General features: G+C 38.4%; 1 protein-coding gene across 1 annotated transcript in view; it reads right to left on the bottom strand.

Annotated features, from left to right (window-relative positions):
* Nucleotides 1-15,207, bottom strand: part of commd10 (COMM domain containing 10) — a 58,376-nt gene that overhangs the window by 39,564 nt on the left and 3,605 nt on the right. Inside the window, exon 5 of the mRNA XM_004072201.4 lies at nt 12,516-12,626. Coding sequence (XP_004072249.1) covers nt 12,516-12,626 — 111 coding nt within the window. The remainder of the gene's footprint in view (nt 1-12,515; nt 12,627-15,207) is intronic.

Below are 15,207 nucleotides of genomic sequence, written 5' to 3'. Positions count from 1 at the left end.
TAAATGTGTTAAGCTTAAGTGATTATTCATTTTATAAAATACAAATGAATAACTGCCTAATGACTCATAGAAAACCAAAGTGGCAATAAAAGTCAAATGATATTTTAACCACCCAAGTTCCTAATATTAACAGTTTCCTAAATGTATCCATAGTCTTTTTTTATTTGATGCTGAAACCACTCGTTTTTAAGAGCCTCTAAATCAGGAAGCGCCACACTGGAAGGCAGAGAAAATGGAGACATGATCAGCTCAAGAGCCAAGGTAAACAAGCCAAGGAACACGAGCCGTTTGTAAGCCATAACAAGACGATTATGTTGGTGGCAGCAAGTAACCGCTGTCTGATATGGTGAAAGAGGGAGGTTGCCTTGTCATGTAGCAGCTTCTGCTGCCAAACATATACTCTCTGTTTCCATTCCAACAGGGCTGGATAATGAAGTTCAGCCACCACAAGAAAGCTGCACTGGCTGGGTTCTGAATGCATAATATGAATTAATACTAGAGAATCCTGCTTGAGGTTCTGGCTTTTTTCAAAAATGACAACCATGCATTTGGATGCATTACACAAATCCAAGTTTTACAGGTCAAGTTATTCCTTAAACTTAATGCTAGCACTAAGGCAGCATCTAAAAAAGTAGTGGCAAACTTTAATCTCCAAAAAGCAAGTGGGACGGCTTAACTTTAAAAAAAAAAAAAAAAGAAAGAAAGAAATCCGCAAGCCAACATCCTAAAGTGGGAGTTTTGGCTAACAATGACTGTGCCAAGTCCTCAGATAAAAGCCACTCAACCCCTGCAGCCAAGGTCCCCATTTTGAAACAGTAGCTATTTTAATGTATTAGGCGGGCACAAGGTTGGAATAGAGGGAGGGCATTGGCAACTGAGTTGCATCTATATAGATGGATGGTTTTGTAAGAAAGAGAGAGCCCACAGAAGAGGAGTAAAGGCTACTCTACGACTGTAAGGGCTGTTTCCCCCTCTGTGTGACAGTTAGGCCATTGCCAAGGCAGCCACCCTGTGCCCCCATGGTATGCAGACACTGTCGCTCTCATACATCAGGAGGGGGAAGGGTGGGGAGGGAACTGAAATTTGTGTGGGAGAGAAGGAGATGGGAAAAGAAGTTACAGTAACTTGCAACCACAGAGCTGTCCATCAAATCCAGAAAACTTTCTTTCTAACCAACAGCTTAAAGCAAAATCTTAATATTTTATTATTACTGTAGTTGCAACATCCAAGGACTTTTTACGTTTATTTAATGCACATGTGTCAAACTCGAGGCCCGCGGGCCAGATGTGGCCCACCATGTCATTTTATGTGGCCCACAAGAGCATACAAGTTTTTCATTTCTTTAAATAAAAAATAAAAATTGGTGTGTATTTATTCATATCTAGGGGGAATTGGACTTGAAATATCGGATTGTGCAACTACACATTACGACTTAAACACTGTCCATGTAACCTAACCTGACAGGATTAAATTTAAAAGGATTTATGCTAGAGTTACAAGCAAACATATGTTTTCTATGCAACTGTAATTGTCACTTTAAAAAGTTATAATAAATAAATGAGTAATTTAACATTAAGGAGTAGTTACGTTTAGTTTTTATTACATTTAGTTACATGTATGAGTTAGATCTGGCCCTTTGAGGACAGTCACTATCCTGATGTGGCCCTCGGTGAAAATGAGTTTGACACCCCTGACTTAATGGGTAAGTGGTGTTGATACAATTTCCCTTTAAAAAAATCTAACTACCTTTAAATGCAAATTAAACAAAAACTAAATAAAAATACTCGTAAAAATCGATAAACATACATTTTTAAATCTAAAAGTCCCACTCTGATTATCTATGATCTATTTTAAAAGCATTCCCAGTGGTCTTTTAATTAAGATTATGCTTTTTTTAGCCAAAATCAGAAATCCTGTCATTTTCTAGGACTTAGTTCCTGCACAACGACAGAAGTTTGGTAGAAATTTGCCTCTGAGTTGTGGGGGGGACTGCTGGCATGGAGCAACTCCACCCCCACTTTCAATCATCCATCTGTTAACTCGCTCTCCCACTAGCTTCCAGCCCCTCAAACCCCCCAACCTAACATTACCGGTGCAGCAAAAATAGCAAGCAATATTAGAGCCATCCAGCCATGCGGTTTTGAGCCAGATGCCAGCTTGGACGAGGAAAATGAAAACGTACATGGATCTAGCCGTCTGCAGGTGGATGCATCAGAATGGAGCAGAGCAGGGAGCTTGTGGCTTACCGTACTAACTTCTACGTCACAGCTACAAGCGTTTTCCATCAACATTTTTTTCGTCTGCTCGTGATTCACCATGATATGAATCATGACACACATTTGCCCTCCATTGTTAGAAAAATGCCACAGGAGTAGGGCTGCACGATATGAGGAAAACTCGCGATATGCGATATTAGTGATCAATATTGCGATAACGATATGATTTGGGGTATATAAACAAATAGCAAAACAACCAAAAACATCATTTCCATTTAACTGCAACAGTTTAAAAATCATACTCCAAATACCCCTTGTCGACGTAGGAGGCAAACATCAAACATAAAGGGCTAATCTGATTGATTAACAACATTAACGGGTCCTTCCGATTGGTTAAACGCATAAATGGATTTATTTGATTCTTTAAATACTTCAAGCTGCCGTGAGTTTGTTTTAGCACATTTAAGGTAACCATTTATTGCGATATGCATATTGCACAGCTTGATGTCTCGATAACGATAAATTTGCGGTATATTGTGCAGGCCTAGCGTATAAACTACGGAAAATACAAACTGTACAATTCTGAACAGACAAATAATTCTGAACAAATTCTGAACAGCTCAAAACTAAATTCACGTAAATCGGCCGAAACCCTCGACACACATGGACGAACGCCAGAAACACTTCTGATCTATGGATGTCACGCATGGATCACGAAAGGACGACATTTCATACCAGGAAAAAGCGCAAAATGTAGGTAGTGGCTGTTTGACACAACCCAAAGACACGCTGAAAGCCGTCTGGTTTCCAGCTGGATTTCAATTGGATAGATGTGAACTAGGGCTGCACGATATGAAGAAAACTTGCGATATGCGATATCAGTGATTAATATTGCGATAACGATATAATTTGCGGTATATAAACAATTAGCAAAACAACCAAAAATATTATTCCCATTCCATTACAACAGCTTAAAAATTATACTGCAAATGACCCTTGTTGACATAGGAGGCGAACATACAACATAATAGGGCGCCATCCGATTAGTTGACAACGTGAAGGGGTCCATCTGATTGGTCAAATGCAGAAAGGGATTCTTTCAATCCATTAAACACTTCAAGCTGCTATAAGATTGTTTGGCCACATCTAAGGTAACCATTTATTGCAAATTTGCTGTCTTTTGCGATATGGATATTGCACAGCTTGATATTGCGATAATGATAAATTTGCGGTATATTGTGCAGGCCTACACAGAAGCATGTTAAAAACACCATTGGAGGGTCTTTAAAAACTTATGGGGCATTCCCAATGCTTTACCGATTTGAAGATCGTCAATTTCACATATGCAGTAAAGAAATAGCGCATAATTGAGCAAGGCTTCTTAGTCATAAAGCTTTTACTGTTGCAAACTGAAGTAGTAGGGGGGAAAAAAGGAATCTACTGGACTTGGTTTATTTTTCATTATTGAAGACGTTTCACTTCTTTTCCAATTCTAAAATACAATGGTAACAGAGTTGGTTTATACTGTATGCTCCTTTCCAACGTGGTCATAACAAGAAACGTTCGACCAAACACACATTTCCGTCCTTTTTGTGCTAACTTTGTGTGCGTGTAATCAATCCAGCTGTCTGCTGGCTGTGGTACTTTCAGACTGACACACAGCGAGCTTTTATACTATATACTGTTACACCCATCTTGGAGATAAACATGCGTCATCCTGAAGCTACTTTTTATCATAACATTCAAATGCCAGTGGAACTTCAAAGACACTGGCCTTTCAGTAAGACACTGACAATTTGTTCATACAGTAAAAGGAAGCACTCTGCACTCTATCATTGTATGCTGAATGACAACTGTGCTGAGCTGCAACCCACTCATTATATTCAGATTTTCAAAGCACAGAAGAGGCCTGATGCTCATATCCTTTGATTTGTTTTAGATCTACTGTGATGTAAGCATACAAAATACTTCCCAGACTCAAAAAAAAAGGAAAAAGCAAAAACCCAGAGAATACAACCTGTTCATTGTACTCTATTAGGTCTAGATTATTACTAGTATTTAGCATTTAAATGGAAACCCAGATGATAAAAACACATCTTTTTTCAGCCGTTTGTGCCCATCAAACAATTTTCTCTGAAATGAATGAATGTGATTTGGCTCCATGCTTCTGCAATCAGTGCGTCTTGTCTAAACTGAAATAGATTTCTCACCCACAGTTCAGCCAAGAAGCAGAGCAGCTTCTCCAAAATAAACGACAACAAAAAACTGAAATGATTTCCTTTACCACTGTCGTCATAAGCTCTGGCAGAATGGCACCATGCTATCAACGGATTAATGATTAGTGCAGAAGCTGTGTGTTGAACTGAGCAGCCTGGTGAGGGATGAATAGTAATCACAGGAATGGGTGATACAGGAATAAAGGGAGACATTAAACCAATGATATGTAAATAGGAATTGCGGTAGGATTTGAGATCCTGATGCCATTCCTATCTAGGTGTCAAACATGTTCTGTGGGTGTGCAAAACAACATCCAAGCATCTACAAATACCCCCAGTGCCTTTTGAGACGTAAAAAAATCTGGAAAAGAGGAAAATAAAAGGTATAGGATTGGGGATTGGAGGAAAGCAGGATAGAAGTGGGAAGTATGAGGAGTGGGTAATAAGGAGAGAGAATCAATGGGTACCCCACAGCAAATAAAAGCCATGACATCATCGCATGGCAAGAAGCAGGGAGTGAGCTGGTGAGAGATGGGGGCAGAAAGAGAGAGGGAGGAAGAGACGAAAGCACCCACAGTCACCCATTCTGCCTCTCGGGGCCCAAACGCCGCAGTGGATAAGAGCCGAACAATGTGCTCCCAATGAATGGGATCCCAAATCCCACCAGAGAAAAAAAACAAATTACCAGTGGGAAAGTGAAAGGGCAAGGGAGGGATGGAGAAAAAGACAGAGAGAGATGGAGAGAGAAAAGGAGGACTCTTAAAAAGATGTGCACACAAAGTAACAAAGCATCTTGGGACATGTAGAGCAAGGCAAGTAGAGACTGAGACAAAGCTGCTTTTGTGCTTTGTGGCTGGTGGGTGGCATTGAGTGAAGGATTTGAACATGGTACTATTTACATCTAAACCCTCCAATATATTGATTGGGTCATGTAATCCCTCAAACGATAAATGAACAGGTTGGATATACGCAGGATGTGTTGTTTGCAGAGTCGACATGACAACAGCATGTGGGAGGAAAGAAGCGGGATTTATGTAACTCATCATGAAAGCACTGAGCTGACTTTCAAGTTTGGCCTGCTGCTCATGATGCAGGATTGACAGAAACATCATGCAATGCTCAAGGTGAGGGCTTTTATCCACAGAACCTCCTTGCAAAAAGTCAAAAAGGGATTGTTGACTGCATTCTTCCGCTAACTGCATTTACAAATAAAGGTGCACCCTTCACTTGGATTGCTTGAAATGTATGTCGAGGGCAATCTATGTTCTTTGGAACAAAGACCTTCCGTTTCTCTGATTACAGCACCAGGGCTGTAAGCCATAACAGAGAGAGTAAATTAGAATCACAGGAAGAAAAAGCCTTTCAAGTCTGAAAGCTTTGATAACCAAACAGGCAGGTTTCCACAAACAGGAGTTTTGTCAGAGTATGCATGTAGATAGCTGGGGACAGCTTGACACAAAACTTCTCCTGAAGAAAATAAAAACAAGCTAGATCTTAACTTATGAATAAGGTTTAAATAAAAGAAAGGAAGGAACCGTGAATGGTGATTTTTGTCTTGGGAGCCGCAAGAGAGAAACTTGAACAGCAGCGTAATGCAAGTCAAAGATGCTGCAACTCTCTGATCTGACAGAAATGACATCCCCTTGACAATTCAGAGACATGTGTGTGTGTGAATGAGTGCAATTAACAGCGGGGCTACAAAGATGCTTACAGACTCTCAACAGATGAGAAATTTAAAATGAGTGCAGTTTGAGATTTCTTGAAGTCACAACTTAACTAAAAGTTGATGTTTAAAGAGTTATCTCCATTCAGACAATGAAATGCCTCATCTCTTTTATCCAGTCAAAAACATAGTTTGTGTTGCAGTCTGTTGGTTTGATTAAAATGTGTGACCTTTAAGAAAAGAACTGAGGCATTTAAAGCTGGAGGAAGTCATGCATTTGAATTTAACAGAATTTAAAGAGCAGGCTGCCCAGTAAAAACCCAAGACATTAACAAGAGGCTCTTCTGTAAAGCCATTAAAAGACAAAGATGACCTGGAGGAACGACAATCTGTAGTTTTCAGACTTTAATGAGTTTGTGATTGAAAGATATTCCAGTAATGTTTTGATCCCCAAAAAACTGAATTGTTGAGTTTTGAGTTAAAAAAAAAAGGGAGAAAATGACTAAGCTAAATATTTAGCTGAAAAACCCACTCCAATCATCTTTTGTAATCTATTTTTAAAGCGATCCCAGTGGTCTTTTAATAAACACTATGTCGGTTTTAGCCTAAATAAAAATAAATCTGTGTTATTTTCTAGGATATAGTTTCTGTATAGTGTCAGTACTCTAGTTCACTAGAAATTTGCCTGATCGTTGTAGGCAGGACGATTGGCGCAGAGCAACCCCGCCCCCCTTCCCCTTCTTGTAGCTGAGAGCTCGGGACTGGGAGCTTGTGGCCCACCCCCTGTACTAATTTTCTTTATAGATGTCCTCTATCATCAGAAAAATGCCCCAAGATGATGTTAAAAACACCAAAAACAGGATTTTCATTGCAGAGGGCCTTTAAACATGAATCGTCTTTCTAATTAAATGACCTTTTCAAAACACTGGATGTTTTTTTCTGGTTCATAAGGAAGTGATCTTTGAGTATGAGTGTTTGTTTCTTTTTGGGTACTCATTCATGGAGTGAGAGGAAAGGCTTTTATCTCCAACACCTGGAAGATTCTTGACTTCCTTCAAGATCTTATTTCCCCAATGTTTATTGTGCTTCTCCTCGCTGACATCCGTTGCTTTCAGTGTCCCCGCAGCAGGGGTTCTTCTTCAGCTGCTTTTTCTGCCCTCCACTACTCTTCTATTTGTGTTTTTTAAGGAAAAAGTCCAGTGCTATAAGCGCAGAGGGTTTAAGGAAAAAAGGTATAAAATGCTGTAGACAGTAAAGCCCCTAAAGGCAGAGAGGAAGATTTGTAAAACTGGTCTATATATATATAAAACTTGACAGTGTACTTTAGTTTTTCTACAGCGAGGAGCAGAATTGGCCATAATGGAGATCACTGATCTGTTAAAAAGCTGTTCTTACCTATAAATCTTGATGAAAGGCACTGTAGGGTGAGGAAAAGAAAATGCAAGTTTTTACTGAAGGAAGCATTTTGTACATTCATTTTCCTACGAGTCTTGAAACCTGGAAAAGTTGTAGGTTATCAACTATCATCAAGCCTGGCAACCACAGATATTCTTTGAAGCCCAAGTGGAGGGTAAGAAAAAGCCAAAAGAAGCAGCAGCTGTATTAGTGCAGTTCTCAGCTTGCCCCTGCAGCCTGGCTAGGTGAATATTAAAACCTCCAGTGGCAGTGTTTCCAGCGCATGGACAGGTTTATAAATGTCACCGTACCTTTGAGCAGAGGAGCAGCTGCTCCTTTCAAAGTAAAAAAAAAAAAGGAGCGAGTTATTTTAACTTTCTGATGCATCAGAGTGACAGGCATGTTTGTACATAACAAACAGTTGGTTGCTAATCCAATTTTCTAATTCAGCTTTTTAAATTTAATTAAAGCAGCAACAAGATACAAGTGAGGTGGGTCTGACATTCAAGAGATTTTAAGGCATAAATTAATAAAAAAAGTTGTATAAATGTGATAAAATTTATAATTATTACTTTATTATCACTAAGTCTAAGTCTGACACCCTTCTGATTAACCGATTATATATTTTTGCTTAAAGGATCCCTGTGGTTAATATTTGTCTGTGCATTTCCAGTTCATATAGTGTTAGATTAAAAACTGATCAGCTGCCAGAGCGTGCATCCTTCTTCAATTCTTGCTTTTTTTTTTCTTTAAAGACACCGTCTGAGTCATTCCAGGTTCACCCAAGACTTTTCTGACTGCAATATATTCAAGTGCAACGCTGCAACTGCATTATTAATGCTTAGCTAATGATTCCAAGGCCAAATTTTTATAATGGAACAACTGGTACTGCAGATGAGCCATCAGTCACTGTTCAATTTATGAGTAAATCTCATCCATATTTCAGCTTCAACATGCTGCTCCACTGCTTTGTTGTCCACACAATGCAAGCTGGAAAAAGTTCAGCAACCACAGGACTTCACCAATACTTAACTGAAGGACCACTATTCCCATAACGGCCCACTTTTCTAGAGAAATGTCTTTTTTTAGAGTTGAGTTTAAACTTTTGTTTGTTTGTAAACCTCTCAATCGTCTTCCTCCGGCCTGTAACTGTTTGCAGCCATTCTAGAGTTTTAAGGTCTTCCAACCGGTATCTGCTTGGTGTACCCACCCCCCTTGGGGTGGGTACACCCCAAGGGGGGTGTACCCACCCCCCTTGGGGTGTACCCAAGGGGGGTGGGTACACCAAGCAGATACCGGTGCCAGACTCTGGTTTTGGAATAATATCCTAAGAGATGTGCATGATATCAAACCGAAACAATTACAATTTTCAACTAAACATTTTTTTAGACAGGCTTTTAATACTAAGTAGTTAGTGGCAAATTATTTTATTTTATTTACCTTTTTTATTTGACTTGTTTGGATTTCATTGTCTTTAGTGGGTTTTTTTTTTAATCTTTTTTCTTTTTATCCACTTTGTATAATAGTAAATGATTGTATCATTCAAGATAACTTGGCAACTTGTCAGTTTATTTATTTATCTTGTTTTTTTATGGTAAACGCTATTCGAAAAAAGGTAAATGAAAACGTTCAAACAGTTATTGCACTCTGTTCAAACTTGAGCAACTGGTTTTCAACAGGGAAGTCAGAAAATGGTTTAGGTGAGCTGGAAAAAGGACATGGTTATGAAATGTATTAAACATATAAAGAATTTAGAAATTTCATAAAAGCTAATAACCACAGGTTAACATTTATTAAGCAGGATTTTTCTCCCCTGAAGTGAAAATGTTTTCCAATCCTTGCTGGTCTTTGTGCTCACATCGTACATTATTCATTCTCCACAGGCAAACACTTTAAATTAAGGAAAGTTTACCTATGTTTCTGAGTGCTCTTTTCCTTCATTATCTCAATGTTAAACAGAAAGATCATGTAAAAAAAAAGGACATGCTGCCTTCTGCAGTGGGTTTATGCACCATGAAAAAACAGAAAGAGTCTCTTTCTATACAGGCCCAGAACTACCAATCAAAAAATCCAAAAACTACAAAGACATCAGAATGTGCTGATAAAAAGTAAAACGTAACTGTAGTCTAACAAGCAATAAAGCTAGTTCCCAGTTGGTTGGACTTCATTTTAAAAATTATTACTATTTCAGCTGGGTCCATGAAAACTTTTAGAACATTTCTCACTACTTCTTAACGCCTTCCCGCTGTCATCCTTTCATTGTCAATCTCAAATCTTCCTGCGACTTAGTCCTTCCTCTCACCTTTGCTTGCATCCTCTTCCTCTACCTCTCCCTTCCATTCTCTGCTCGAATCAAATCTTCTCTTTAACTCCCCCTCTGACAGCAGATCAATCACACTATTTCTCTGCGTCAGCTCTTCCCTCCACAGGGGAGCAAACTACGCCACAAGTGATGTGACATATCTGCATCAAATAAAACACTGATCTTTATGGGTGCGCTGTAAACATGCTCTTAAAACATTATAGGAATTGGCAGAAACAACTCATTTGTTTGGCCAATGAGGTCCAGCAATGCATTTACACGGTTCAAACAAATTCAATGTATTTTTAAAAAAGTGTTTCCCTTGAGTGGGGTGATACAGTGACTTCTATACAGACGCAGAAAGGGTGATTTATTTATCTTATCATACAATATATGTCCAGTCCACACATGCTTGTAAACCTACAGCAAAGGCACCTAATTCTTTCCCACTCCAATCACCTTTTGAGCTATTTTAAAAGCATTCCCAGAGGTCTTTTAACAATGAATATGCAGATTTTAGCCAAAATAAAAAGCATAGTTTTTGCGGTATGGCAGTAGTTCATTAGAAGTTCGCCTTTGACTTGTGGGCAGGACCACGCCATGGTAGCAACCCCGCCCGCCCTTTTCCTCCCTTTCACTGGGAGCAGGGAGCTTGTGTCCCGCCCAGCGTATTTTCTACGTCACAAATACTTTCAAACTGCATTTTTTTTGTATCTGCTCTTGGTCATGGTCCCGCATGATTTAAATAAAGAAATACTCTTTGACTCTTTGACTCTTTTTGACTTATAGATGTCCTCCATCATCAGAAAAATACCACAAAAACATGTCAAAAAACAAAACACAATTTTCACCGGAGTGGGTCTTTAAAATCAGAGCTCTCTTAATTTCAAGTGTCTTCTCAGATCTACTTTACTCAAGATGCTCTGCATGTCACATGTTGTTTAGAGAAAGAGATATGAGACGCTCTGGCAGTCCTCCCCCTCCTCGGTGACAGCTTTAATGAAATAAAAGGCTTGTTTGAAGGGGAGAGCCCCAATCTCTACTTGGGTTCCAGGAAATCAACATAAAGTGCTACTGTCTTTATTCCTTACTGCTAATTTTGTCACCTTTATCCTCTTTGCATTCATTACTCACACCCAGGTTTTCGTCATCATAATCCTCTACTCTCCCCAATTTGCTGTTTTCCTTATAGTCTCTTTCTTTAGGACACTAAGAAGTAAAAAAAAAAAATTAGTATGACAGTTTCTACTGAATTGTGTTCATTTCACTAATTTACATTTAAAATTCCAAAGAAACCACACACAAAAACTCTTCAGGGTAAAAGAAAAAACTAAGATGTTGTCAGGAAACATTCATCAGAAAACACCTAAGAAAATTAAAAGAGTCAATACAAAGTGAGAGGAATTCTATGCTTTTTATTTCTGTTCACATGAGATGCTAAACTATCTGTGAGACAATAGTGCCCTCAGCAGGTCAAAAGTAGAAGTGCACCTTGAAGTTGAGTGATTCTCCTCGTTTACCCTGCCTTGTTTTAGCCCCAAAGCTATCTTCTCCCACAAGGGGAATTGTGTTAGTGGATTTAAATAAATTAATCTCCCTTTTAAGCCCAAGGAAAACAGCAGAAAACAGTCCCAAACATTAAAAGAGTCTCACTGCAGCAGCTTTCAGAAAGATAAAGAAAGACATTTTTTTTTTTAGCTTTTGCCTATAGGCCAACATTTAAGATGGCAGAATTTAAATATGTCATGGTTAATTCCACGTTTAGGCTGAGCCGGCATTCTCCAGGGGCTGAATACAAAGCAGCACTCAAGGAAAAACACTTGGCTAGTCAGCTGGAACAACACTATCCAGGCTCAGAGGATAATCAGCCTCACAGATTTGAGGCAGAAACTGTTTTAAAAGAATGAATGCCTCAAGACCATAACTAACATTTCCTGTATCCTTGACAACAGTAGCATGGAGCCTTTACAGTCTTTAGGTTTGTTTGTTAAAACACCAACAAAGCTTCACCGAGTAACTGTTGAGATCTTGTTAGGAGAAATAAAAGATTAAGTATAAATAAATGTAAGCCACGCGCTTCAAAGGTTGAAAACTGTTTACCGTAACAAGGAAACCGATTTTGAGGAGCTAGCAGAGCAGCATTTCTCCCAGAGGAAAAGACAGAAATGAGTAAAAGAGGATTATAAAGTCCTGTCAGTCAGAGTAAGCATGTGGCATTACCCAAATCTACTGTCAAAACAATATTTTCTTCAGATTTCCTGGTGTTTTTTATTTTTATTATTATATTACAACTGCCTTGGACTGAGGGATTATCAGGGTATTTCACAAATGGGTTTTTTAAAATATGCAAGAACTGCATAGAATGTGGAGAGCAAAGCTAATCATCTCTAATGGACTTTAAATTCATCTCCAGAATAAACACACATGCTGCATGATTTTAGTTAAGGCTCTCTAGACCACAAAGAGACCCTAGTTGTTTCAGATAACAAGTTCCCTGATCTCTGGTCTTTACGCTCCAGTCACTCCAAAGCTTGTTGGAGACAAACAGAATGAAGTTTGCTGCTTATTGTTTAGAGAAGGGCATTCGGGAGATTCTTCTTGGGTAGTTTGAGTGCAAAATAATAACCTAATTGCACTGCATGCTGCGGCTGCTATGCATACACGGTGACGGCATGAGATAAAGGGAAGAGACAAACAGGAATCTGCAAACCATGAGCTCATACCACAGAGTCTTCGCTGCGGAGCCCCAGTTGAAGGACAGCGCTGGGAGACTTGAGTCTGGCCTGGCTGGACTGGGCCATCTGTAGGTTCAACTGCCAGCCAACATAATCCAGCTAGAAGACAAACAGACAAGAATTAGTTTTACCAAATCTGTTGCATAAATACACTGCAGGTGGATTTCACAAAGACCAGCAATTGTTGGCCTTCTTACACTGTTAATGCATAAAAGTTTCTCTTTTTTTTTGGTCATTTTATTGTGTTTCATGTTAAATAAGAGCATCAGGACTATTCATGAGAAAAGCAGAAACAGTTAAATTCCCAAATTGAGAGTGAGGAAGCGACCGGGAAGAGTGGTGACACGTTTCTTGATGTGCAAGAAGGAGAACTTTCATGAACATACTGAGAACAGTCAAAGGAGGTGACGGGAACATGGAAAGACGGCTCTGTGCTTTTCTTTTACTGACTGTGGGGAAAAAACATCAAAAGGTTGTGAAAAGTGAAACAAAAAGTATCAGAACTTGAGTTTTCTGAGTCGTAGATGGGTTCAGAGGATTTTTAGCATATGAGAGTCTTTGAATTACTAACAGAGACTAAAGGTTTTTCCGCCAAACACAATCATTTACTTTAGGATTCTGTATAACACTAAACACTAAAACAGGCATGTCCAAAGTCTGGGCCCAATGCGCCAGGCGTTCAAATTTCTACCGGCTCCTGTCATAAAATCAGTAATATAAAGCCTCCAGTAATTTCCATGAGAAGTAACATTTCTTGTGATTGGCTAAATTATGTTATAGGCATTGTAAACATGTGTCAACAGCCTGTGGCTGCTTGACGTTCAGAGCCTTAAGGGCCAAACGAGAAGAACAGAAGTTATTTGCTTCTGTGAAAACCACAATGGTATGTACTTCTAAATAAGATAACTATTTCTGCTATTTTCCTGACCTTCTTTGCAAAAGGTTTGGATTCCCCTTCACTGACTGGAACGATAACTTAAAAAAAAAAAGATCACACCAAAAACCAATTTGTTAAATATGTTTATGTAGATTGATAGCAAAAATGTCTTCATTTATCGCTCTGTAACTTTATGTTTGGTCTATAAAATATTACCCTATAGAGACATGTTCACTCAATTATTTAACTAGTATTGTTTGATTTATTGAATTGAATGCTGAGTCTGGTTGTGCTGGTGGTTTCTTTCCATCTTCCATTGAGGATTTTCCTTTTCCAATGTCCCCTTTTGCTTCCTCAATCCAGGGATTACACTGAAAATCCCTCTATGTAATCTGGTTTGGTCATTTATAAAGGCTGTTATTACACAATTACTATAATCAGACCTTAATGGAATGATATGGTGACTGAATTGTAATTATTAAAACTTGATGTTTCTTGCTTTTTGTGTCGAACTTTGAGACAACCTCAATTTTAAACTGGTGCTTTATAAATCCAGATGTTTCCACAAGTTGATTTTAACACAAAATTTATTTTAAAATGTGTACCAGTTATCTTGTATCCTGTGTTACTGGGTTGCTAATGACCTCTGTCCAACCCTTTTTTTTATTTTTTATAAAACATCTATGGACAAGCCCATGGGATTTTAAACCTTGTAGTGTCCCATCACACTCATCTCAGCAACCTCCCACCTGCTGGTGTGATTTACTGAGGGGAAATGTTATCAGTCAGCGGCAGCAGTGTGATGAATTAGCAGCACTGAGTCAAGGCAAGGCACTTAAGTGTTTTATGATGCAGACAGAGGCCATAATAATAATAAAACAGATGTGACTTATTGGGTTTGGATGCTTCTACAGCATCAGAGGACAGGTGTGAGGAAGGGAAAGGCTTGGCCACATTTTTCAAGTCTTTGACATTACAGCTCCATTATGTGATCCAATTTCATTTTAGTAGAAGGAAAATAAATCTAACTAAACGCATGAGAATTTAATTTACTAAAAAAAGCACAGACATTTGGTTGAATGTTGGATAGGTTTTTTTTTTCCACTTTAAATCCTATCCCACTAAATTTAGAAACATTTCTGTTTGTGTTTTTTTAAGAGGATTATATTTTAAATAAAAAAACATTAATTCAGAGAGTTCCTTCGCAATCACAACAGAAAACAGGGACATTTTGTCACGTAACTTGCTGTTGGTAGATATGGGAAAGAAAAAGCTAATTAGTGATGAGTTGATGTGACTAATTTGTTGAACAGCAGAGGAAAGATTATCTTAAAGCCTCCAGTGACGCCTTGAGCTATACATGTTACTCACCATCTTAAAAACAACAAAATAATGACAAAAAAATAATCCAATATAGTTTAGTTTATCATGGTTCATGTGATCCAATTGGAAGCAGTCTCATGCTTCCTCAGGAGCATTAATCAACATTATCTTATTGCTTTAAAAGCACCAATGTGCTTTTATGTTCATTTAAGCCATTTTTAGGCACTCACTTGTACAAATTGCACTTGTTCAACCGAGCAGGTCTAATATAAATTAAACTCTAATAGAGATTCTTTTTTAGGCATCAGAAAAGTAATATTTTTTTTTTATTTTCTTAGAAATATGTTGTTTTTTAAATACAGCAAAAATAAAAACATTATAAACTTCTTTTTTGTATAATGCAACAATTTACCATCAAAAATGACGAAAAACCTTTTGAATTTAAGACACAAATGTGCATTCTTTGATATAAAGACCCAC

The sequence above is a fragment of the Oryzias latipes genome, chromosome 9 (assembly GCF_002234675.1).
Source record: "Oryzias latipes chromosome 9, ASM223467v1".
NCBI lineage: Eukaryota > Metazoa > Chordata > Actinopteri > Beloniformes > Adrianichthyidae > Oryzias > Oryzias latipes.
The sequence above is the reverse complement of the archived record's forward strand: the minus strand, read 5'-3'. Positions and strand labels throughout refer to the sequence as shown.